We start from the raw sequence: 27,211 nt of genomic DNA, 5'->3' as shown, positions 1-27,211 counted from the left end.
AATAGTGTACATTTTCGATGGACAAAGTCTGAAGGATGCATTCCACCCTGATAACAGTGCTTACCTCTGGGGAGGGATCTAGAATTGGGGATAGTGGTCAAGGGAGAGTTTGTCCTTATCTGTATTGTTTGTATTTTTATGAGGAGAATCTACTTATGCATTAATTATTTAAGAATTAGTTTAAAAGAGTAAAACTACCTTTTTATTGTGCTCTGTGTCACTCTGATGGCTTTGTTTCTATCACTATGGATAATGCATGGAGGAGCTCAGCTTGTTACTTTAATCTCAGGGCAATACCTAGATTAATCTCAAAGCTGTAGGGGCTGACAGTCTGGCACAGAGGGAAAGGAGTGAGAATGTGTTTGTGGGTTTAATTTTTATCTCCCCCCAAATTACTCGTTGCCTTTATAACTCAACAGGACCCTATGGGACCTCCTTGGGACAGCCGGACACCACGCCCATCCCACCCCCACCCCCGCCCCTGGCACATGTCCCCTGCCTGCCTCTTGTTTGTAGAAAAACTTTAGCCTCCTAGGCCTTCCCAGAGTTCCAAAGAATATATTTAATTAAAGAAGTGAGAAAGTGCAGAAGCAAAGGAAAACAGTCAAGCAAGACAAAATAATAATTTAACCATTAAACAAAGTCGAGGACATTTAGTTCCTCCTCAAAGGCTATAGATAATATTCTGAGCCAAATCCTTTGAGCTGTTTTGCAGATACTGAAACCCCCACCAGGTGGAAGAAATTAACTGCACGCTGCCCACAAGCACGAAGAGCCAAGACCGGTTGGAACCAGAAGGTTGATGATGTTGACTCCCCATTACCTCACCACCAACCAATCAGAAGAATGTCCATGAGCTGATCACGCACCCTGCAACCCTCTCCCTCTCCCTGTCTTTAAAAACCTTTCCCTGAAAGCCTTCTGGGGGAGTTCGGGCTTTTTGAGCACTTGCTACCTGGACTCCTTGCTTGGCACCCTGCGATAAACACTGCCCTTTCCTTCACCACAACCTGGTGTCAGTAGATTGGCTTTACTGCATGCACGGGCGAGCTGACCCAGGTTTTGGTTCAGTTACACCTTCTCCCTCATGTTGGTCACCATTTCACACTTTCACCTTAAGTCAAACCAAACTCCTTGAGTATAACAATGCTGCTGTTCCTGATAATGATAATAACTGAATATGCAATACTGCCAATCAGAATGACAATAGCTGTGCTTTTTTTTTTTTAAAGATTGATTGATTGATTGATTGATTGATTGATTGCTATGTTGGGTCTTCGTTTCTGTGCTAGGGCTTTCTCTAGCTGCAGCAAGTGGGGGCCACTCTTCATCGCGGCGCGCGGGCCTCTCACTATCACGGCCTCTCTTGTTGCGGAGCACAGGCTCCAGACGCGCAGGCTCAGCAGTTGTGGTTCACGGGCCCAGTTGCTCCACGGCATGTGGGATCCTCCCAGACCAGGGCTCGAACCCGTGTCCCCTGCATTAGCAGGCAGATTCTCAACCACTGCGCCACCAGGGAAGCCCCCTAGCTGTGCTTTTTTGAGCACTAACTTCACCCCAGACCCTCTCCTAAGACCCTTCGTGCGTTGTCATCCTTGTTTCATCTTCCTAACCACTTTGTGAGGTAAGTACTATTGTTATGCCTGTGTTAGAGCTGAGAAACGGAGGCTTGAAGAAATCAGTGACCCTAACTGCAGCCACATTTCTCGTGGGTGGGGCCTGGGTCTGAGCCCAGGCAGTGTGACTCCTGCAGATGTGCTTGCGCACACATGTCAGCATTTCCTGTGCTTGGAAGGACGCTGACTGCCAGAGTCTGTAGGAAGTGTGCTTCGGGTTGGAAAAATACGACTGGTCTAAACTGAATGTGTATGTTTTTGGAGAGACCTTCTGTCTAATCTGGTTCCCCATCGCTTCTTCCTTGAACCCCTTTGAGCCTTTAATTTAAGGCTTCAGTTGCCGCTGGGACACTAAATCAAGTGCATCGTTCTACAGGGAATGTGCGGTGAGGGGGAAAATATTCTCCTTTGGAGATTAAAAGCCCATCTCCCTACGATTCCCACTTTCCCATTCCTCTTACTTAAACTACCACCAACAAGAAGAAACATCTTTTAAAAGAGAGAAAGGCTGCTCCTCTGGGGGTGAGTAAATAATCCCTTTTCTCTTCCAATATTGACTTTGGATATGTCAGTTTTGTTAAAGGTTTGGAAAGCATAAAGTGGTAAATTTTGAAATGACTTTTGTAGTTTATGTAGAGAAAGATACTTTTTAGGAAGCTGGTCGTCTTATGCTAAATATGGAACAGTTTTCTCCCCAGCCTCCCCTTCTCCCCAAACTTTGGGAGTTATTTTATTATTTCTCTGTTGATGACCAAAGTATCTCATTTCATCATGGAAAGTTTGAGGTAGAGCACAGGGATCTTTGATACAAATACACAAACATATACTTATGTATATAGTATGTATGTTTATTTATGTGTATATATACATCTGTAATATAATGTGTGTGTGTGTATGCCACTTGATGAGGTACTGTAAAATTCTCCTTCCATTCCCAAGTACCATCAAGTTTCTTCCTAGAGCGCTAAATTGGCTTTTTTGATTCCTGCCAAATCTTGCTCAGGGAAACCACCTATGGTCTCAAAGTTGTGTTACTATTTCCATATATTTTGTGAATATTTTCCTTTTGAAAAGAACAACTCCTCCTGCTCCTTTTTCATCCATGTGACATCACACATGCATACATGAAAGATGAAGTTGTGACCTGTCCTTTTTATTCTTTGCCCTACAAGCTCAGGACCTGATGCTATTGCCATATTCTTACACTTGTAAATACAGCAAATGGGCTCATTTCTCGAGTGCCCTCTCTGTGCCTGGCCCTGTATCTGGGACCTCAGCGAGGGCGGTGAATATAACGGACGTGAACCCTGCCCTCATGGGGTTTATGTTACCCCTGCCGCCAGCAGGATCTCTTAGCTCTGCCGAGCTCCCCAGTTACCAGGGCAACAGCACTTTCGGATGGGTAAGGAGTTCTGACAAATGTGCGGTATCATACACAGTTCTGCAAACAAAGCCATTTATTTTAGGCTGAAGCATTTGCAGCAAAATTTGAATAATTTATCTGGAATGTGTCAGATTGAATGCTTTATGATATCTTTTTGGTTTTCTTTGGTAGAATATTTATACAGTAAAAGCTTTGTTATCCTAGATTTCTCAACTAACTCTCTGCCAGTCACTGCAAACAAGATGTATGGACTAAACAGGGAGATGGTCACAAGAATCTGAGCCTGTCTGAGAGAAGTATTATAGGTCATTACTGAAGTGAATCAGGAGGATCTGAAGGATTTTTTACTCAGTGCTCTAAGGTAGAGGTCCCCAACCTTTTTGGCACCAGGGACCGGTTTTGTGGAAGACAGGTTTTCCATGGATGGGCGTGGGGGAGTGGGGGATGGTTCAGGCGGTAACACGAGCGATGGGGAGCGATGGGAAGCGGCAGGTGAAGCTTCGCTCGCTGGCCCGCCGCTCACCTCCTGCTGTGCCGCCCGGTTTCTAAAAGGCCGCGAACCAGTACCGGTCCATGGCCCAGGGGTTGGGGAACCCTGCTCTAAGGTCTTGGGACAGAAATAACAAAAAAGAGGTTTTGCTGGGCCACAGCTGCTACTAAATGTTACCCATTCTGAACCAAAGAACTAGAAACATCCCTGATCCCACCCTCCTCAACCCAAGAAAAAGTACTGAGTCCTGAAATTCCCATTAAAATTGGAATCCTTTTGGTTAAGTTGGCATCGCTCTTGGAAAGAGGGTCAGTCAGTCCAGGAGGACCATCCCCAAACTTGGGCTTGCCATTAACCTTTCCTAGGAGTCATGTGTGCAGGGCCCAGCCAGTACGGTTTGCCGAGAGAATGAGACACCACAGGTGAGCATCACTGGTTCAAAGCCTGGAGGGAGGAAGAGAAAGATGCTGGGCAGCTTTGCCTGGAAAGGCCTGGACAGCCCCAGCCCCAAGAGAGCACTTTAAGCGTGGAGGCATCTGGAGACGAGTGGCTGCTCAACTCTGCAGGGGGCTCTTGTTTGCCTCTAAGTGATTTCTGATATATTTCCAAGCACAAAATCAAACTTCCTTCTTTAAGAACCTTAACGAGGGAATTCCTTGGCCGTCCAGTGGTTAGGACTCCGCGCTTCCACTGCAGCGGCACAGGTTCCGTCTCTGGTCGGGGAACTAAGATCCCGTATGCCATGTGGTGTGGCCAAACCCCCCCCCCCACAAAACCAAAATCAAAACAAAACAAAACAAATCAAAACAAAAAAGAATCTTAACGAATGTTCCTGCATGTGTCCTAGGTTTTTCTACGACAGGGACGTTTTGGACATCTCTTGTCCTTGCCCAGGCTGAGGCAGGAGAGGTGAGGTGCAGCACCCTACAGCCCCAGAAGGGCCTCGTCAGAGCACACTGTGCTGGGAGGTCACGGGTGGCAGAAACTGCTGGCCTCTCTTTCCACAGCCCACAGGAAACATTTGCATGTCTAACAGTTTCTGCACAAAGAGGCCCACGGTAGCAATGCCCGGATGTGGTTCCCAAGCTGTTCACGGCACTGCTTTGTGATTCATCTTTCTACACAGTCTCTGGGAGTCCAGTGGGGGGATCCAAACCTTCCTGTTGTCTATGTTCAGTAAGCAGAATGTTAAAATTTTAGAAATTCCTTGCTTTCACTCCTTTTAGAGGTAAAATAGTCATTAGCAGAAGCAAGCATTTGTTTCTTGGGGATATGTTTGTGAAAACATAACAAAGCTTTTATTTATGACTTGCATTAGTTATTTCAAGCTTAAGAAATGTGCCCTTTTGAAAAAGTTGGAAAAATAACATGTTAAAGAGGGAGAAATTACTTACACCATTGTTCCTGGGTTGAATGGTGACACAGATAATTTAGTCAAAACATATCTTTAACCATTTTTTGGGTGTGATAAGTTTGTGAGTCTCTGATTAGAGCTGGCTGAATGTTTCCCCCAGAATAATGGGTTTTGAGCATTAATAATAAACCTCTAACTTTCACAAGCAATTGCTATGACTTTATTCATACGCAATAAGGCCCTTCTAACAGATTACACAATTAACTTTCTGCAGTTAAAATAAATGAAATATTAATGGTTTTTGAGGAATCCAATGGAATTAAGTTAAAACACATTGACTTCTACCATTTTATGACCAGTTTAAATATATTTTTCATTATTTGAAATCTTTTTCTCCCAACATGTAGTAATGGTGGGAGAACTAAATGACACTGAAAATTCTGGAAATGAGGAGAAAGAGACTAGAACCGCAAGCACCAGATGAAGCAGATGAAGAGAGAGAAGAGTCTTTTAGGTAAGTCTCCAGTTACACATTATTCTAGTAAGCTCTACTTGAGAAAGGGGGCACATTGCCCCTGCGGAGGCAATACTGCCGCATTGACATCAGCAATATGAAGCTGTCAAGTTCCTCTGAGCATAATGGTTTGTTTTTTTTTTTTTTGTACAGCAGGTTCTTATTAGTTATCCATTTTATACATATTAGGGTATATATGTCAATCCCAATCTCCCAATTCATCACACCACCGCCCCGCCCTGCCACTTTCCCCCATTGGTGTTTACACGTTTGTTCTCTACATCTGTGTCTCTATTTCTGCCCTGCAAACTGGTTCATCTGTACCATTTTTCTAGGTTCCATATATATGTGTTAGTATACGATATTTGTTTTTCTCTTTCTGGCTTACTTCACTCTGTATGACAGTCTCTAGATCCACCAACGTCCCTACAAATGACCCAATTTCATTCCTTTTTATGGCTGAGTAATATTCCATTGTATATATGTACCACATCTTCTTTATCCATGTGTCTGTCGATCGGCATTTAGGTTGCTTCCATGGCCTGGCTATTGTAAATAGTGCTGCAATGAACATTGGGGTGCATGTGTGTATTTGAATTATGGTTTTCTCTGGGAAAACCAAAAATAATAATTTTCTCACAATTAGCTTTGTTTACCCATCTCTCTGCCCAGTAGTAGGATTGCTGGGTCATATGGTAATTCTATTTTTACTTTTTTAAGGAACCTCCATACTGTTCTCCATAGTGGCTGTATCAATTTACATTCCAACCAACAGTGCAAGAGGGTTCCCTTTTCTCCACACCCTCTCCAGCATTTGTTGTTTGTAGATTTTCTGATGACGCCCATTCTAACTGGTGTGAGGTGATACCTCATTGTAGTTTTGATTTGCATTTCTCTAATAATTAGTGTTGGTGAGCAGCTTTTTCATGTGCTTCTTGGCCAACTGTTTGTATTCTTTGGAGAAATGTCTATTTAGATCTTCTGCCCATTTTTTGATTGGGTTGTTTATTTTTTTAATATTGAGCTGCATGAGCTGTTTATATATTTTGGAGATTAATCCTTTGTCCGTTGATTCATTTGCAAATATTTTCTCCCATTCTGAGGGTTGTCTTTTCGTCTTGTTTATGGTTTCCTTTGCTGCGCAAAAGCTTTGAAGTATCATTAGGTCCCATTTGTTTATTTTTATTTTTATTTCCATTACTCTAGGAGGTGGATCAAAAAAGATCTTGCTGTGATTTATGTCAAAGAGTGTTCTTCCTATGTTTTCCTCTAAGAGTTTTATAGTGTCCGGTCTTACATTTAGGTCTCTAATCCATTTTGAGTTTATTTTTGTGTGTGGTGTTAGGGAGTGTTCTAATTTCATTCTTTTACATGTAGCTGTCCAGTTCTCCCAGCACCACTTACTGAAGAGACTGTCTTTTCTCCATTGTATATCCTTGCCTCCTTTGTCATAGATTAGTTGACCATAGGTGTGTGAGTTTATCTCTGGGCTTGCTATCCTGTTCCATTGATCTGTGTTTCTGTTTTGGTGCCAGTACCATATTGTCTTGATTACTGTAGCTTTGTAGTATAGTCTGAAGTCAAGGAGTCTGATTCCTCCAGCTGCATTTTTTCCCCTCAAGACTGCTTTGGCTATTCGGGGTCTTTTGTGTCTCCATACAAATTTTAAGTTTTTTTGTTCTAGTTCTGTAAAAAATGCCATTGGTAATTTGATAGGGATTGCATTGAATCTGTAGATTGCTTTGGGTAGTATAGTCATTTTCACAATACTGAGTCTTCCAATCCAAGAACATGGTGTATCTCTCCATCTGTTTGTATCATCTTTAATTTCTTTCAGCAGTGTCTTATAGTTTTTGGCATACAGTTCTTTTGTCTCCCTAGGTAGGTTTATTCCTAGGTATTTTATTCTTTTTCTTGCAATGGTAAATGGGAGTGTTTCCTTAATTTCTCTTTCAGATTTTTCATCATTAGTGTATAGGAATGCAAGAGATTTCTATGCATTAATTTTGTATCCTGCAACTTTACCAAATTCATTGATTAGCTCTAGTAGTTTTCTGGTGGTGTCTTTCTCCATGTATAGTATCATGTCATCTGCAAACAGTGACAGTTTTACTTCTTCTTTTCCAATTTGTATTCTTTTTATTTCTTTTTCTTCTCTGATTGCCATGGCTAGGACTTCCAAAACTATGTTGAATAATAGTGGCGAGAGTGGACATCCTTGTCTTGTTCCTGATCTTAGAGGAAATGCTCTCAGTTTTTCACCATTGAGAATGATGTTTGCTGTGGGTTTGTCATATATGGCCTGTATTATGTTGAGGTAGGTTCCCTCTATGCCCACTTTCTGGAGAGTTTTTATCAGAAATGGGTGTTGAATTTTGTCAAAAGCTTTTTCAGCATCTATTGAGATGATCATATGGTTTTTCTTCTTCAATTTAATAGGGTGTATCACATTGATTGATTTGCATATATTGAAGAATCCTTGCATTCCTGGGATAAATCCCACTTGATCATGGTGTATGATCCTTTTAATGTGTTGTTGGATTCTGTTTGCTAGTATTTTTGAGGATTTTTGCATCTATATTCATTAGTGATATTGGTCTGTAATTTTCTTTTTTTGTAGTATCTTTGTCTGGTTTTGGTATCAGGGTGATGGTGGCCTCATAGAATGAGTCTGGGAGTGTTCCTTCCTCTGCAATCTTTTGGAAGAATATGAGAAGGATGGGTATTAGGTGGTCTCTAAATGTTTGATAGAATTCACCTGTGAAGCCATCTGGTCCTGGACTTTTGTTTGTTGGAAGATTTTTAATCACAGTTTCAATTTCATTACTTGTGATTGGTCTGTTCATATTTTCTATTTCTTCCTGGTTCAGTCTTGGAAGGTTATACCTTGCTAAGAATTTGTCCATTTCTTCCAGGCTGTCCGATTTATTGGCATAGAGTTGCTTGTAGTAGTCTCTCAGGATGGTTTGTATTCTGCTAATTTTATTGATTTGAGTACTCTCCCTCTTTTTCTTAATGAGTCTGGTTAATGGTTTATCAATTTTGTTTATCTTCTCAAAGAACCAGCTTTTAGTTTTATTGATCTTTGGTATTGTTTTCTTTGTTTCTATTTCATTTATTTCTGCTCTGATCTTTGTGATTTCTTTCCTTCTGCTAACTTTGGGTTTTGTTTGTTCTTCTTTCTCTAGTTCCTTTAGGTGTAAGGTTAGATTGTTTATTTGAGATTTTTCTTGTTTCTTGAGGTAGGCTTGTGTTGCTATAAACTTCCCTCTTAGAACTGCTTTTGCTGCCTCCCATAGGTTTTAGATCATCGTGTTTTCATTGTCATTTGTCTCTAGGTAGTTTTTGATTTCCTCTTTGATTTCTTCAGTGATCTCTTGGTTATTTAGTAACGTATTGTTTAGCCTCCATGTGTTTGTGTTTTTTACGTTTTTTTCCCTGTAATTCATTTCTAATCTCATAGCATTGTGGTCAGAAAAGATGCTTGATATGATTTCAATTTTCTTAAATTTACTGAAGTTTGATTTGTGACCCAAGTTGTGATCTATCCTGGAGAATGTTCCCTGCGCACTTGAGAAGAAAGTGTAATCTGCTCTTTTTGGATGGAATGTCCTATAAATATCAATTAAATCTCGCTGGTCTATTGTGTCATTTAAAGCTTCTGTTTCCTTATTAATTTTCTGTTTGGATGATCTGTCCATTGGTGTAAGTGAGGTGTTAAGGTCCCCCACTATTATTGTGTTACTGTCGATTTCCTCTCTTACAGCTGTTAGCAGTTGGCTTATGTATTGAGGTGCTCCTACGTTGGGTGCATATATGTTTATAATTGTTATATCTTCTTTTTGGATTGATCCCTTGATCATTATGTAGCGTCCTTCCTTGTCTCTTGTAACATTCTTTATTTTAAAGTCTATTTTATCTGATATGAGTATTGCCACTCCAGCTTTCTTTTTGACTTCCATTTGCATGGAAATCTTTTTCCATCCCCTCACTTTCAGTCTGTATGTGTCCCTAGGTCTGAAGTGGGTGTCTTGTAGACAGCATATATATGGGTCTTGTTTTTGTATCCATTCAGCTAGCCTGTATCTTTTGGTTGGAGCATTTAATCCATTCACGTTTAAGGTAATTATTGATATGTATGTTCCTATTACCATTTTCTTAAGTGTTATGGGCTTGTTTTTGTAGGTCCTTTTCTTCTCTTGTGTTTCCCACTTAGAGAAGTTCCTTTAGCATTTGTTGTAGAGCTGGTTTGGTGGTGCTGAATTCTCTTAGATTTTGCTTGTCTGTAAAGCTTTTGATTTCTCTGTCGAATCTGAATGAGATCCTTGCCGGGTAGAGTAATCTTGGTTGTAGGTCCTTCCCTTTCATCACTTGAAATATATCATGCCACTCCCTTCTGGCTTGTAGAGTTTCTGTTGAGAAATCAGGTGTTAACCTTTTGGGAGTTCCCTTGTATGTTATTCATCATTTTTCCCTTGTTGCTTTCAATAATTTTTCTTTGTCTTTAATTTTTGTCAATTTGATTACTATGTGTCTCAGCGTGTTTCTCCTTGGGTTTATCCTGCCTGGGACTCTCTGTGCTTCCTGGACTTGGGTGGCTACTTCCTTTCCCATGTTAGGGATGTTTTAGACTATAATCTCTTCAAATATTTTCTCTGGTCCTTTCTCTCTCTCTTCTCCTTCTGGGACCCGTATAATGCGAATGTTGTTGCGCTTCATGTTGTCCCAGAGGTCTCTTAGGCTGTCTTCATTTCTTTTCATTCTTTTTTCTTTATTCTGTTCCATGGCAGTGAATTCCACCATACTGTCTTCCAGGTCACTTATCCGTTCTTCTCCCTCAGTTACTGTGCTCTTGATTCCTTCTATTGTATTTTTCATTTCAGTTATTGTATTGTTTATCTCTGTTTGTTTGTTCTTTAATTCTTCTAAGTCTTTGTTAAACATTTCTTGCATCTTCTCGATCTTTGCCTCCATTCTTTTTCTGAGGTCCTGGATCATCTTCACTATCATTATTCTGAATTCTTTTTCTGGAAGGTTCCTTCTCTCTGCTTCATTTAGTTGTTTTTCTGGGGTTTTATCTTTTTCCTTTATCTGGTACATAGCCCTCTGCCTCTTCATTTTGTTTATCTTTCTGTGAATGTGGTTTTTGTTCCACAGGCTGCAGGATTGTAGTTCTTCTTGCTTCTGCTGTCTGCCCTCTGGTGGATGAGGCTATCTAACAGGCTTGTGCAAGTTTCCTGATGGGAGGGACTGGTGGTGAGTAGAGCTGACTGTTGCTCTGGTGGGCAGAGCTCAGTAAAACTTTAATCTGCTTGTCTGCTGATGGGTGGGGCTGCGTTCCCTCCCTACTGGTTGTTTGGCCTGAGGCGACCCAACACTGGAGCCTACCTGGGCCCTTTGGTGGGGCTAATGACAGACTCTGGGAGGGCTCACAGCAAGAAGTACTTCCCAGAACTTTTGCTGCCAGTGTCCTTTTCCTCATGGTGAGCCACACCCACCCCCCACCTCTGCAGGGGACCCTCCAGCACTAGCAGGTAGGTCTATTTCAGTGTCCTATGGGGTCACTGCTCCTTCCCCTGGGTCCCAATGCACACACTACTTTGTGTGTGCCCTCCAAGAGTGGAGTCTCTCTTTCCCCCAGTCCTGTCAAAGTCCTGCAATCAAATCCTGCTAGACTTCAAAGTCTGATTCTCTAGGAATTCCTCCTCCCATTGCCGGACCCCCAGGTTGGGAAGCCTGACGTGGGGCTCAGTACCTTCACTCTAGTGGGTGGACTTCTGTGGTATAAGTGTTTCCAGTTTGTGAATCACCCACCCAACAGTTATGGGATTTGATTTTATTGTGATTGCGCCCCTCCTACTGTCTCACTGTGGTGTCTCCTTTGTCTTTGGATGTGGGGTATCTTATTTGGTGAGTTCCAGTGTCTTCCTGTTGATGATTGTTCAGCTGTTAGTTGTGATTCTGGTACTCTCGCAAGAGGGAGTGAGTGCACATACTTCTAATCTGCCATCTTGAACCAATCTCCCATAATGGTTTTAATTAAGTAAAATGGGAGGTTAAAAAAAATAAACAAAGATAATCAAGCAACATTTGTCCTTTATGCAACAATGTTCTACAAAAACCTCTGTTGATTTCATTAATTTACATGTCACAAAACAATTAGCTTTGTTTACCCATCTCTCTCAGAGTGTGGGTGCATCTGAATTTTTTCCTAATTATGTTTATAAGGAGTGTCAACTATAAAGGGTTTTGAGTAGTTCAAATACACAATTAGTATTGTAATTACTACAACTGGGGGTCAAAAATGCCATCCCCTGTTCATTTTGTCCCACTGTTACATGTAAATTATGGAGTGGGATGTGGAGGGTCATTTGGGGAGGGGGAATAAAGTTAGGTCCCCAAATCAGAGCAGCCTGCCTCACAGACAGCTTGACTCCACACTCCATGTCCATAGTCCTTTGCCTCAAAGTCTGATTGAGAAGAACATTAGGAACCAGGAACCCAAGCCCAAATAAGTTTCCAAATGGGAATTCTTAAAACGCTTTTGAGGGATGTATGGCTGAGGTGATTTGTTACAGCCTTAATTCCAAAGCTTTATTCAAGTCTTGCCAGGTTCTCCTGAGCTCAGAAGCCATCATGGGCTGAAGAATGAAACTCTGTTGTGGCAGGAGGAGGGGGTGATGAATCTTTCTTTTTTCTTTTTTTAAATTTATTTTTTATATATATATTTTAAATTAATCTTTTTTAAAAAATAATTTATTTATTTTTGGCTGGGTTGGGTCTTCGTTGCTGCACGTGGGCTTTCTCTAGTTGAGACGAGTGGGGGCTGTGCTTTGTTGCGGTGCGTGGTCTTCTCATTGTCTCTTGTTGCGGAGCACAGACTCTAGGTGCACAGGCTTCAGTAGTTGTGGCACACAGGCTCAGTAGTTGTGGCACAGGGGCTTAGTTGCTCTGTGGCATGTGTTATCTTCCTGGACCAGGGCTTGAACATGTGTCCCCTGCATTGGCAGGCGGATTCTTAACCATTGCGCCACCAGGGAAGTCCCGAATCTTTCTTTTTGATTCAAAGAAGAAGAAAAAGTAAAACAAAACTCCAAGTCCCATTTGTACCATTTAAATGGAAGTTTTCGCCAACTACAAAAAGATATTTGGGGGATAATAAAGGAAACTGAATATGGACTAGCTCTCAGATACTATCAGAGAATTAGTAATATTTTTAGGAGAGAATGGCATTGTAGTCATGAAGGGAAATGTGCTTACTTTTAGGAGATAGGTGCTGAAGGGGTAAGTTATGATACTGACAACTTAATTTCAACATATATTGAAAATACACATACAGAGATAAAGCAAATATGGTAAATATTAGCAATAGTGAAATTTTTTTGTTTTAATTTATTTATTATTTATTTATTATTTTTGGCTGTGTTGGGTCTTTGTTTCTTTGCAAGGGCTTTCTCTAGTTGTGGCAAGCGGGGGCCACTCTTCATTGCGATGCGCGGGCCTCTCACTATCGCGGCCTCTCTTGTTGCGGAGCACACGCTCCAGACACGCAGGCTCAGTAGTTGTGGCTCACGGGCCTAGTTGCTCCGCGGCATGTGGGATCTTCCCAGACCATGGCTCGAACCCATGTCCCCTGCATTGGCAGGCAGACTCTCAACCACTGCGCCACCAGGGAAGCCCAATAGTGAAATTTTGATACTGGGTATATGGGCAATCATTGAACCAGTCATTAAAGGTCTGTGTATCAGTTGGAAATGTTTCTGGCTGCAAGCAAAAGAAAACTCAACTGGCAAGGTCTGAATCTCAAAGAACCTTCATTACTTACTAAACAAGAAGTGCACAAGTTATCCAGTCAGGGTCGTTTCAGCAATTCAGTGATGCCTTCAAGGCCCCAGCTGTTCTTCCCATCTGCCTTGTCGCCCTCAGCCCACTGGCTTCTGACAGTGTCAGTTTATGACTGCGAGGCCGCTGCTGCAGCTCTAGGCATCACAGCCACGTTCAAAGGCAAAGCGGTGGGTGGGGAAGAGCAAAAGCAAGCTCTCCTCTTGCACTTGCTTCTTTTATCAGAAAGCAAAATCTTGGGGTTGGGGGGAGGGATAAATTTGGAATTTGAGATAAACAGATACACACTACTAAATAGAAGGTAGATAAACAGCAAGGACCTACTGAATAGCACAGGGAACTATATTCAGTGTCTTATAATAAGCTATAATGGAAAAGAATCTGAAAAAGAATATATATATATACATATACATACATATATGTGTATGTAGCTGAATCACTTTGCTGTATACCTGAAATATTGTAAATCAACTATATTTCAAAAAAAAAAACCCACAATGAGATATCATCTCACACCTGTTAATATGTGTATAATTAAAAATAATAATAATAATAGATGTTGGCAAAAAAAGAAAAAGAAAGCAAAATCTTTCCCAGAAGCCCCCAGGAGACTTCTCCTTCCACCTCAGTGGCTAAAACAGTCAGAGGCCAATCCTAGCTACAGGGGGTCTGGGAAATGCCATCACAATAAGTGACTTAACATCAGCTGTGATTCATCCCCTAGGGCTAGGGATGCACTGTCTCCCAGAGCAAGATTGACTTTCTGTTAACAAGAAAAAGGGAAAATGGCAGCTACTTTCCATTTGTTAAACATATACTCTTTTTCTCTAGAGAGGATATGGTTCTGCTTTACTAGGTAACAGAAATGATTTTAAATGAAAGTAGAACTAAAATTCATTCTTCACTGTATCCTGTTGCTGTTTAACAGGAAAGTAAATGGTGCCCAAAAGAGACTTTAGGTTTGTTGTCTTCCTGGACAGGGTCTCTTTAGTCCAGTGAAATAGAAACTCTAACCATCCTTGAAATCTATCTTTTGTTTCACTTTCAAGTTTTATAATACATTTCAATATACAGTTTACTCTTTTTTTTTTTAACATCTTTATTGGAGTATAATTGCTTTACAATGGTGTGTTAGTTTCTGCTTTATAACAAAGTAAATCAGTTATACATATACATATGTTCCCATATCTCTTCCCTCTTGCATCTCCCTCCCTCCCACCCTCCCTATCCCACCCCTCTAGGTGGTCACAAAGCACAGAGCTGATCTCCCTGTGCTATGCGGCTGCTTCCCACTAGCTATCTATTTTACGTTTGGTTGTGTGTATATGTCCTTGCCACTCTCTCACTTTGTCACAGCTTACCCTTCTCCCTCCCCATATCCTCAAGTCCATTCTCTAGTAGGTCTGTGTCTTTATTCCCCTCTTGCCACTAGGTTCTTCATGACCTTTTTTTTTTCCCTTAGATTCCATATATATGTGTTAGCATACTGTATTTGTTTTTCTCTTTCTGACTTACTTCACTCTGTATGACAGACTCTAACTCCATCCACCTCACTACAAATAACTCAATTTCGTTTCTTTTTATGGCTGAGTAATATTCCATTGTATATATGTGCCACATCTTCTTTATCCATTCCTCTGTTGATGGACACTTAGGTTGCTTCCATGTCCTGGCTATTGTAAATAGAGCTGCAATGAACATTTTGGTACATGACTCTTTTTGAATTATGGTTTTCTCAGGGTATATGCCCAGTAGTGGGATTGCTGGATCGTATGGTAGTTCTATTTTTAGTTTTTTAAGGAACCTCCATACTGTTCTCCATAGTGGCTGTATCAATTTACATTCCCACCAACAGTGCAAGAGTGTTCCCTTTTCTCCACACCCTCCACAGCATTTATTGTTTCTAGATTTTTTGTTGATGGCCATTCTGACCGGTGTGAGATGATATCTCATTGTAGTTTTGGTTTGCATTTCTCTAATGATTAATGATGTTGAGCATTCTTTCATGTGTTTGTTGGCAATCTATACAGTTTACTTTTAAAGATTGTTCTCATTGTGATGGACATTAGGCAGCAGGAGAGAATATATACTACCGCTCATCCTATTTTTAGCCACAGTTGATCTAGTGTCCTCTCTTTGCAAGGCTTTATGATAGGTGAGTTACATGTTCTCTCATTTGTGTAAGAAGGATGTGCTTGCCTATTGCAAAAAGCCCCAATTCAGTCTGAGTCATCAGACTTAATAAAGAGAAAACCAGAAGCTTTCAGCAATTGTTCTAACTTCTACTTTCTCCCCAACCTGTGTGAGACCAATATAAGATAATCTCGACATCTGGGCTGTTTAAATGGAAGTCCTGATCATAGCAAGTAATAGTCCTAACTAGAGTTCCCTCCTGTCCCCTTCCCTAGCCCTTGGCCCCAAAGTAGGCTTTCTTTTAGAAAGAATGCTGCACACTCATTGTAGATGGATTAAAATGAATTCCCAGACCAATAATAGCCACCTAATCATCACTGGGAACTGTAGTCATGTGTCCTTGGGAGGCAGACATAGCCTTGCCTGGCCTGGGCCAGAAGGTCTTTGCGTGTCCGGATGTCCCTCAAGACCACAATGGCACATTTGTCTGATGGTTTAGCACTTGGTGTTGATGGCTGGCATTGTGCTCAGGTATATCATGGCTGGCTGTTCCCTGTTTCTGGGTACCTTCTGGATGTGGCTGACTGTGACACTGACTGCTACACCAGGGCTCTGTGGCAGGGCTGGCTTGGAGCAGGCCCAAGAGCCCCCTTTTCTCTACTATGTCAACCAGCACCAACCCCATACCCCCACCCAGGGTCCCTGACTCAAGTATCTTATTGGGGCTGCACTGTAGCCTATGGCTTGCCTGTCTCCTTGCGGTGACCCCTGGGAGACGTCCCATTGCTGATAGAAGTCACGTGACTATTCTACCTCCAAACTTAGATTTAATGCTTAGGATAAATATTTTGAGTGATTCTCCCCAGTGTTTTATATGAAACATTTCTTTTTTTTTTTTTGCGTTCTTATTTATTTATTTTTGGCTGCACTGGGTCTTCGTTGCTGTGCGCGGGCTTTCTCTAGTTGCGGCGAGCAGGGGCTACTCTTGGTTGTGGTGCGTGGGCTTCTCACTTCGGTGGCTTCTCTTGTTGTGGAGCTCTAAGTGCACAGGCTTCAGTAGTTGCAGCATGTGGGCTCAGTAGTTGTGGCTCACGGGCTGCAGAGAGCAGGCTTAGTAGTTGTGGCGCACGGGCTTAGCTGCTCCGCGGCATGTGGGATCTTCCCGGACCGGGGATTGAACCCATGTCCCCTAAATTGGCAGGCAGATTCTTAACCACTGTGCCGCCGGGGAAGTCTGAAACATTTCTTTTTGATTTAACTAAAATATAGTAAGGACACATCACTTAAAAAAAAAAAAAAAGGATCAGTGTCTTGGAGGATGGGAGAGAGAGGTGCGGTGAGGAGCGGCTTTGCTGGGCACCCGTAGAAACAGGAGGTAAAGTTGGAGCCACAGGTGTGGGCAGGTGGGAAGGTGTAATGGTGGGAAGCGAAGGAAGTCCTCTTCCACTGCTTTTGTATCTTTAGTGGCTTAGCAAACAGGCTCTCAGCTCAGAGTGAGGGTGGGAAATGTTCCAAGAGAGAAGAGAAATCAGTAAAGTAGGAAAGTAAATGGACGAGAAAAACACAGTGTGAGGGTGGGCAGCCTAAGGCCCCGCTTATGGTTAGTGATACCCATTTGAAGTGAGATCAGCCAATGGCTAGTAATGTACCCCTGGCCAGAACCTCTCCTCTCGCTGGGCCAGATGGAAGATCGAATAACAATCCAGAGAATTCCTGATGTGAGGGGCCAGCTCCCAACAAGTTCTTGCTAGTAGCTGGGGGCCAGTAGGGCCGGCCTAGAGCAGACTGTGCTACCAGCCAAAGACCCTGCTCTTCAGTGCAGTAACCGTCACTGGAAGATTTGTCCATTGCTGGGCTGTAATGTGGATAGCAAAGTGCTGATGCCTCAGGCATTGCTGAGTTGGTGAAGAGTGGAGGTGCACCTGGGGAAAGGCCGCAGGGTTGGTGATATCTACACATGTGAAGGACCCAAGGCACTAGTCTTCCAGCACTGAGCTGGGTGGCTGGGTGGTGCTCCTGTGTCAGGGGATGTTATGTCCAACTTTGACAGCCTTCCTCAGTGCCTTCTGTTGCCCTTTGGGTTCCAGAAAGCCTCCTAAGTGACCTGCCATAGTTCCTCCATGACTGGCTTGTGGAGTGACTGGGTGATACCCATCCCCGTCTAACAGGAAACTCATCACACTAGGTTATAAGTCATTGTCTGTTGTTTGTTATCCCTGGATAACAGAAGAGTGAGAACCCTAACTTTTTTTTACCACTTTATCCCTAGTGCCTGGCAGAATACCTGAAAGATAGTAGATGCTCATTAAGTTTTGAATGCATGAATACATAAAAGAGGGCTGGCAGGAAGGAGGGGTGGAACGGAGGGAGGGAGGAAGAGAAGGAAGGAAGGAAGGAATTCTTGTTACTATATCAGGGCTATTCTGGAGGAGGGTTGTTTAAATTGGTGGTAGCCTGTATAGAAGATATAGCAATGCAGGTAGGTGGAGGGTGGTGGGAGCTGATGAAAAGGGCTTTAACAGGGCTCTCTAAAATGAGGAAGACACACTGGATGTTGCAGCGAGAGACCAGGAAGACTGGGACGTCAGTGGCTGGCACAGATGGGGACCAGGTGCTATTTTGGTGAGGGTGTCAGAAAGATGAGAATAAAGAATGATGGTCAAGATGGGCAGGAGGGAAGCAGGAGAGGGTTCCTGGGTGAAGAGCTGAGACAGACCCACAGCTCAGCAGGTGTAGTGGGTGTGTTTGAAAGGCCCCTGCAGAGATGAGGCCCCTGCATCTGGGCATCCACAGAGGAGCCCAGTGGCTTTAATGATCCGCCTCTCTTTCCTGTTCTTTCTGGAAAGAAGGGACCTCCCCTGGACTTGCTTCATCCTCCCCACTTCCTACTCTCTCTGACTTGGTACTTTACACGCCAGCCTCTGGATTTTCTTGTTTGCAGTTGGCTTTCTCTTTTCTCCAGACCTTCGAACCCATGGTTCTCCTGACCTAGAAAGCTAGCTCCACCCTCAAACCTCCTTCCTAGTGACTCCCTCTTGGCCCTCAGATTTTGCTGAGGGGTAACGTTCCCTTGAAGTCCCTGTTCTGCCTTCCCAGGTTGAGTGGCTGCCATTTCTATGTTCTTCATCACACTCTGGGCTACTTCCTTTAAGGCACACTTCCTTTAAGTGCAATGGCTTGCTTACTTCTCTGACTCCATCTCTAGACGCGAGAAAAGGGGTATGGTTAAATATTTCCCTAGTGGTCACTCAGTGGCAAATAAATCAAAGGAAAACAAAGCAGAAGCCCTGAGAATCCTCTCACTTGTTGAACAAAACCATGTGCTTTTCTGTTGCCTGTGTTTTTATTTCGCACCAGGCTAGTGTCTGAAAGCAAACTCATGCCAAACAGGATTTCACTTTCTCTGAGTTAATGGGCAAAATTTGCTTTAAAGAAATATATATATAATATTTTTTTTTTTTTTACTATTTCATAATATTTATCATTTGGAAATATGTGTTTTAGGAGCAACTTTGACCTACCTCATCAGTCCAAGGTTTTTGATTTATGTAAGCTGTGCCTTATCGATATGGGTAAGATGAATCAAAATGAAATTAATATATTTTGAATGGTTAAGAGAACTGTAATAGACAATTAGAATGTCTCGAAATAACTGATGCAAAATGTGTGTATATTTTTGTTAAAAAATGTTTTGAATTACAAACTCTAGCACAGAGGAAAGTGCATAATGTATATATATCCATATATATATGGAACAATTATAACAAATACTTATAAAGTGAATACATGAAACCACCACTCAAGTCAAAAGCTAGGATGTAGCCAGCACCCAAGAAGTCCCTCATAGGCTCCTTCTCAATTATACTCCTTCCTCACAAATGGAAGTAACCAGGAGCCCCACTTTTCTGGCCTTCACTTCCTTGCTTTTCTTTATAGTTTCACCACTGGTGTAGGCATCCCTAAATGATATAGTTGAGTTGATTTCAAGTTTAGTTTGAACTTTCCATAAATGAAGTTCTACCGTATATATTCTATTTTATCTTGCTTCTTTTGCTCAACATCATGTATGTAATCCCATGTTTTTGCAAACAGCCCTGAGTCGCTACTTTTTATTGCTGTGTAGTATTTCATTGCGTAATAAACCACAGTTTATTTTATTAGTTTTTGCAAAGAGCCAGATTTTGGCTTTATTAAGCTTTTCTATTGTATGTTCATTTTCCTAGTTCATTGATTTCTTCTCTTACCTTTATTATTGCTTTTCTTCTATTTTCTTCGGGTTTAATTTGCTGTTCCTTTTCTAACTTTTTAATATAGATACTTAGCTCATTAAACTCAGCCTTTCTTTTCTAATAAATGCATTTCAAACTATAAATTTCTCTTTGAACAGTATATCAGTAGCATCTGACAAGTTGATATACTCTGTTTGAAATATTTTATAATGTCCTTTCTGATTGCCAGCTTGACCTATGGATTATTTAGAAATGAATTCCTTAATTTACAAACATATGAGGAATTTCTGATTTTCTTTCTTATCGATTTTAGCTTAATTGCCTTGAGGTCAGAGAACATTCTCTGTATGGTTCAGTATTTTGAAAATAAGATTTGCTCTAAGATCCATTATCTGGTCATTTTGTTGATTTGTACAAATGTTTCATGTGCTTAAAAAGCATGTGTATTCTGAAGTTGCCAAGTACACTGTTTTTATGTAAACTTTATGTAGAACACACACACATATATAATATATAAGATATATATAAGTGTATATTCTTACTATATATTTATATTTTTTGTTTATTCTATCAATTACCAGGAGGGAGATGGTGAGTTAAAATCTCCCACAATGATTGTCTATTTCTTCTTTTAACTCTACAGATTTTTTTTTTTTTTTTTTTTTTTTTTTTTTTTAAACATCTTTATTGAAGTATAATTGCCTTACAATGGTGTGTTAGCTTCTGCTTTATAACAATCAGTTATACATATACAATATGTTCCCATATCTCTTCCCTCTTGCATCTCCCTCCCTCCCACCCTCCCCATCCCACCCCTCTAGGTGGTCACAAAGCACCGAGCTGATCTCCCTGTGCTATGCGGCTGCTTCCCACTAGCTACCTATTTTACATTTGGTAGTGTATATATGTCCATGACACTCTCTCACCCTGTCACATCTCACCCCACCCCCTCCCCATATCCTCAAGTCCATTCTCTAGTAGGTCTGTGTCTTTATTCCCGTCTTGCCACGAGGTTCTTCATGGCTTTTTTTCCCCTTAGATTCCGTATATATGTGTTAGCATACTGTATTTGTTTTTCTCTTTCTGACTTACTTCACTCTGTATGACAGACTCTAACTCCATCCACCTCATTACAAATACCTCCATTTCATTTCTTTTTATGGCTGAGTAATATTCCATTGTATATATGTGCCACATCTTCTTTATCCATTCATCTGTCGATGGACATTTAGGTTGCTTCCATGTCCTGGCTATTGTAAATAGAGCTGCAATGAACATTTTGGTACAAGAGTCTTTTTGACCTATGGTTTTCTCAGGGTATATGCCCAGTAGTGGGATTGCTGGATCGTATGGTAGTTCTATTTGTAGTTTTTTAAAGAACCTCCATACTGTTCTCCATAGTGGCTGTATCAATTTACATTCCCACCAACAGTGCAAGAGCTACAGATTTTTGAGTCATATATTTTGAGCCCTTGTTATTAGGTACATAGAAAATTGGAATTTTTATAGCTTCCTGATTAATTAAGCTTTTATCATTATGAAATGATTCTCTTTATTTCCGGTAATCTTTTTTTGCCTTAAATCCTACTTTGGTATCAATTCAGTGACATGGATTCTTTTTGGTTAGTGTTTGCATAGTATATCATTACCTGTCCTTTTCTTCAATCTTTCTTATTCTTTTGTTTTAATGTGTCTCTTGTAAATAGCATCTAGCTGTATTTTTGAATCCAATTTGTCACTCTTTATCCTCTAATTTGAACATTTAGTTTATTTATACTTATTGGTAGCTTATGATATATTTACGCTAAATCTACCATGTTATTTTGTGTTTTCTATTTGTCTGGCCTCTTATATGTTTCTTCTTCTCCTTTTTCATTTTTGTTCCTACCATGTTTCCCTCAGTTTGTCTTTCTGTATTTTATTGTGGGTTTTTCTTCATACATATCTACAGTTAACTAATTTTTCTTTAATTATAACATCCTATTGAACCTATCAATTGAATTTTAAATTTTAATTTCTATTGCTATATTTTTCAGTCCTAGAATTTCTCTTTAGTTCTTTTTTAAACTGACTACATCATTTTTTACAGTTTCCAATTCCCTGCTCAGATTGTCAGAATTGGCATTTATTTCTTTAAATAGAGTAAGCATTATTATTTTACAGCCTGTGTCTGATAATTTAAATATCTGAAGTCTCAATAGGTCTGTTTTTATTGTATGTTATTTATTGTAGATTTTGCTCATAGTGTTTCATTTCCTTATATGACTGGTTATCTTTGACTGTGTGCTGGGCATTGTGTTTTAAAATTATTATAATAAATATTAAACATACCAAAAAATAAATAAATAAAAATAAAATTATTGTAGAAGTATTTTGAAGCCTAAGATGGTAGTATCTTCTTTTAGAGAGGATTTTAATGCTTCTCCCAGATGCATAGTGGACACTAGCCATTTGGAACCAGTTTAATCCAAGCTCAAGACTTGAGGTTTTCTGGGCCATCAGATGAGGTAAAGCTGGACTACAAGTCCAGGCAATGGTTAGTTTACTTGTAGTTTACTCTAACTTACCCTAGGGGTGGAGTTATAGCTCAGCTTAAAGTAAGAACTATTTTTATCTTTGTCTTTGATGAGCATAGACTTCCATCATCTAACTTTCTGAGGCTGCTAAAACTGCAGTTCTGTTTCACAGTTGTTTCTTCTGAATCAGCAGATACCTCAGGGTAACCTAGGCTTAATTCTTGGGCTTCTCATGTTCCCCAGGTGTTCATCTGACATTCTCTCCTGGGCTTCTTGACTTTTTGGTGTTTTAAGATTTTAAAATAATATTCTGTTCAGTTTTTAAAAGTATAACTGTATTGCATTAAAAATGTTATACTTGTATACATAAAAGTGTAACTTTGGACGTTCTGGTTTGAAATCCTGCATATTACATGTCATTTGAGAGAAATGCATCTTTCTGGATTTTAACTTTGTTCCATCTTTTAGGTCAATGATTAAAACATGCTTTGCTTCTACTGCCTTGCAGGGAGACTGAATGTGGCACTTTGCCATATCTGTGGTTCTGATAAAATTATATGGATATAATCTTCTACTAACAGCAGTGTTTGGCTTAGTGGTGGCTGGATCTGTATTAATATTTAGGGTATTAATTGGTGATTGGATCAATAGGAAACCAAGAAAAAAAGGTAATACATATATAATGATATGGTAAATTATGACCTCAATAGCTTTTTTGGTTTACTTAGTGAAATAAAATACAGATATGAACTTAATAACGACAGGGCATAAGTTTTAAAAACTAGAAAAAGCGGTATCCAGCTTTCTGCCATTCTCTGGTACTATATTTAAAATATTTTATTGTAATTTTTAGATATTTATCCATCACAGATTTTTAATATTAAATTCCTAAAAACATGTTTCATTTTAATACTCTGGTATTACCTATGTATAATATACTCATGTAATTTCTATTAAAGACAATTTCTATGTGTAAAAGATAAACTTTTTTTTTTTAAATTTATTTATTTATTTATTTTTGGCTGTGTTGGGTCTTCTCTTCCATGCAAGGGCTCTCTCTAGTTGCGGTGAGCGGGGGCCACTCTTCATCGCGGTGCGTGGGCCTCTCACTATCGCGGCCTCTTTTGTTGCGGAGCACAAGCTCCAGACGCTCAGGCTCAGTAATTGTGGCTCACGGGCCCAGCCGCCCCGCGGCATGTGGGATCCTCCCAGACCAGGGCTCGAACCCGTGTCCCCTGCATTGGCAGGCAGATTCTCAACCACTGTGCCACCAGGGAAGCCCCAAAAGATAAACTTTTATACCAAGTAATCTGTCTAAACTGGGAATTACTATCTGGAGACTTATTTGTTCAAATGTCAATCTATTTTTTGCTTTTCCCTCTAATATCTCTTTAACCTTCCTTTACCCAAGAAGAATATAGGATTTCCTAAGTTTTTCCAATTCTTTTGATTACCAGTCAGCCTGATGGTTTTCATTTCACCTAGGAGGTTTGGCAAGGCATTCTCTGAAAGCACAGCACTGAAAAGGCTAACTTATTTAAAATCTGGACTGTTGGTCCTTAGGCCATATTGATAACTTCAGTCACAAATTAAAGAAGAGTGTGATATATCAGTAGAAAAATGTAAGTGCTTTGATTTATCTAATATCCTGCTTTTCATATCGTCTTACTCTCAAAGCATGTTTTCATTTGCTTGCAAAACCGTTTTTTTTCCTTCTTCTTTTGGTTGTAAAGGCTTTGCCTTTAGTGAGTGCACAAGCCCGCTCTTTGCTTCCTACTCAGCCTGTGATTGCTGATGGGAATGATAACCCTGGTTGGCACAGGGGTTTGGTCAACTGCAGTGACTCTGCATTAAACAATTTTGTAACAGTAACCTGTCTCTTAAAACCAAGAGTAAATACTGTTTCCCTTTGCAGTTGGTCATGTCTTGCTCTTCACTCAGAATGCCTCTATCACCACCTGCTGTGCGGTCCTGATGCTTGTGTTCTCATACAGAAGGGAGCTGGAGCAAGTATGGCAAGGCTGGTTCACTGTGAGTATCTGCCATCTCCCCCCTGTGCTGTGAGAGTGAATGTCACAGGCAAGACCAGAATGCCCTTCAGTGAGTCATCTCTGGATGGCCCTGCTCACTGATTTGGGATTGGGCTAATCTTTAACCAGTGTTCTCCTCACCCCTAATTTGTTAATCAGAGTCTAAATCTTACAGTCATGAAGGCAATAGAACAGCAGAGTCTCTGTCTGCAAGGTACAAATTAGCACCGGATCTGGTGCTTCTGGGGTGGGAAGAAGAAAACGCTGAGAATAAATACAACAACATTTGGCTTCAAACCTGCATTGAACCTCTTTCTCTCAAAAGTCTTTGGGTTCATTTAGATGTTCTTCAAGCTGTCAGATAAGTAACTGTATGTATTACAATGGGCTGAGAAAGTCTATCCCTGGGTTCCAAACTCCGTTTACCCTCCTTCCGTAGGTGGTCTGCTTCACAGCTGTGATCACCTTGGCAGCCTTGGCAAACCTGGCCAGCACAGCACTGACCATCAGCATTCAGAAGGACTGGATTGTAAGCCTCACAGGTGACAACAGAGGCCAGCTGGCTGGTGAGCTGTGGATATAACAGGGCATCACATGTTCTCTAATCTGCTGAGAAGTAGGACTGGTTTAGTGAACAGAGTTGATGAGACAGTTGGCGCTCCGAGAAAGGCAGGAAAGTAGCCTTTAATGGAAGGTATTTGGAGTCAAAGAGACCTGCATTTGAATGCAGCTAAAACCAGCTATGGCTCTTACCAGCTGCAAGTTACTTAACTTCTCTAGACTTTACTTTCCTCATCTGTAGAATGAGAGAAATTATGACAACCCCCCACCTTGCCGCCAGCTCACTTTTGGGAAGGATTCTGTGAGATACAGGATTTGTAAAGCACTTAGCACTATGTCTGGACATGGGAAGCACGTAAGAAATGGATGAGATCGTTATTATCAAAAGGATATATAGACCATACTTTCGGGAGAGAAACCCCTCTGAATATATTACAGAGGTTCTTTGGTCATTTTAGATTTGAAAAATTAGTGAATTAAAAGATTTCTTAATTTTCGTCCATGGTAAGCTTCTACTTTCCCCAGAAAATTCATCCCCAAGTGTGACTTGATTATCACCTAATCACTAATAGTGAGAAGTAGAATCATTTTTTTTCAATAATGGAGCTAAATGGAAGAATCTGGCATCTTTTTATTTTTTCTTCCATTTATAAAACTTGGATCATTTTCATTGTGAGATATTCAAATTGCCAACCTAAAGCAGGAGATCTTGTCTTACCCTATATTTGTGCAGTTGGTACTCTTGGCTAGAAAACGTTCATGAGAGTTGATAGCCAAGATAAAGGAAGCTATTACAGAGGAGTCTATTAAAATATACTCCATACAAAGTGTAGAAGCCCCTTATAATCATGTTTTCTTCTAAACTACACTTATTTGGATATACTGTGGCTTAAATAACAACACCCAAAATAAAACAGCTATGTGGGTACAAGCCGGGTGACATGGTGTTGAAAGTGTCCTGTCTCTGGGTAAAAGAAAATCTTCCTACTTGCTGTTAATTAATTTTAAAGAAATCTAAAATAAAGCACAAATTCAGATTTGAGGTTTATTCTAATTTTAAAAATCATCTTGTAAATATGTTCTTTAATGATGGTGGAATAGTTAAGAGAATAAGCTTTAGGGTCAGACTGCCAGGGTTTGAATATCAGCTCCACCATTTACCTTCTCTGTGACCTTAAATAATTTCACTTCTTTATGTCTCAGTTTCTTAACTTGTAAAAGGGAGATATTACGGACCCCTTACAGTTGTTGCGAGGATTGAGTGAGATGAATATGTGTAGAAGGCTTAGAACTATGCGTGTGGCAAAGAGTATTCAACGATTTCTATCCTTCGTTCTGTTTTTTCCCTCTCTTCCCTGTCAACGTGTTAGTCATAATAATGGCTATTAATACTGTTGTTGTTCGGACAGTGGGATGTGATAGAAAGAGTGCTGAGACAGGAGTTGGAATAACTCCAAGTTACCTAATCTCTCTAGCCCTCAGTTTACTCATTGGTTAATTGTTCAAGTTCCAACAGAACTGATCTCAAAGGTCTTTTCCAGGTTGAAAATCCTATGATTAATCTATAGTCAGACTAAAAGGGATCTTTCCTGTTTTCACTGCCATTCACCCAGTGTGAGCTCGCAAATCTAGCAAATACACGACATTAAATTCACCAGGAGGAGAGACTCATGCACTGAGTTGTAGTGTTTCCGTCCTCTCACTTACAGGGATGAATGCAGCTGTCTGGCGGCTGGACCAGATCATCAGTATATCTGCTCTCCTGTTCATGGGCCAGGTGATGACATGGGCATCTCATGTGATCGGTTATGGTTTCATTCTTCGATGGAGCTTGGTTTCACTTCTTGTTGAGTCTCTATTTCTATCCAGGATTTTTCAACTAGTTCCCCAGTTGGCTGTAAAACCCCAGCAACAAACGGGGGCACTTCCTAGAAAGGCGACAGGAGGCTGTGAACATTCAAGGTGATGCAAACTCAGAGACAGCTCTTGCTTTTTTTTTTTCCCCTCCTTTATGTCAATGCTTCTTTTCAGAGCTTGTGTCTAACTATAATCTTAATATTCTGTCTGCAAATGTGCCTCAAACAGTGAGAAATGAGAAGTCTTTAATAGTGCCATTTGTTATTCAGTTCATATGGTTGGTGTCATTGGTGGGAGCAGGTGGGTCTGCCATGTACAGTTACACAGGTTGTACACTACACAACTCCAGGGGCTCCATTAAGAGAGTTTCCACTGTGAGTAGCACTCCCTGGGGACCGTGCAGTTTACAGCCTGCAAAACCTATTCCATGGTCCTTAGGGCAAACTCCTTCCTATTTTATCATAAGCCTCTTTCCTAAATATGCTAAGCTAGAGAGACAACTATGTCAGGGAATATGGGCTGTTTTGGTCAAGACAATAGATAAATTGGCCATCCCTGCTATCAGCAGTGTTTTTTAAATCAGAAATTGCTTATCATCAGGATAAGGATGACAGGAAGGTAAACCTGCCAATAAATATGACCCCATTCTCTCAAGATAAGAGCTATACCTGCCTATTGACAATGT

At 40.7% G+C, this 27,211-nt stretch overlaps 1 protein-coding gene across 2 annotated transcripts; it reads left to right on the top strand.

Annotated features, from left to right (window-relative positions):
* Positions 1 to 1,845: 1,845 nt before the first annotated feature.
* On the top strand, positions 1,846 to 26,770 carry LOC132371561 (solute carrier family 40 member 1-like). 2 transcript variants are annotated; one of them, XM_059932854.1, is made up of 5 exons: positions 1,846 to 2,138; positions 5,252 to 5,358; positions 24,020 to 24,109; positions 24,548 to 24,674; positions 26,379 to 26,770. In XM_059932854.1, exons 3-5 carry the CDS (start codon positions 24,053 to 24,055, stop codon positions 26,633 to 26,635), a joined length of 441 nt encoding a protein of 146 aa, XP_059788837.1. In that variant the 5' UTR covers positions 1,846 to 2,138; positions 5,252 to 5,358; positions 24,020 to 24,052; the 3' UTR covers positions 26,636 to 26,770. The 2 variants fall into 2 exon arrangements, with proteins under 2 accessions (XP_059788837.1, XP_059788836.1); XM_059932853.1 differs by having other exon boundaries at positions 23,994 to 24,109.
* Positions 26,771 to 27,211: the final 441 nt, after the last annotated feature.

The sequence above is a fragment of the Balaenoptera ricei genome, chromosome 9 (genome assembly GCF_028023285.1).
Source record: "Balaenoptera ricei isolate mBalRic1 chromosome 9, mBalRic1.hap2, whole genome shotgun sequence".
Classification (NCBI taxonomy): Eukaryota; Metazoa; Chordata; class Mammalia; order Artiodactyla; family Balaenopteridae; genus Balaenoptera; species Balaenoptera ricei.
This window is presented reverse-complemented; position numbering and strand designations above follow the sequence as displayed.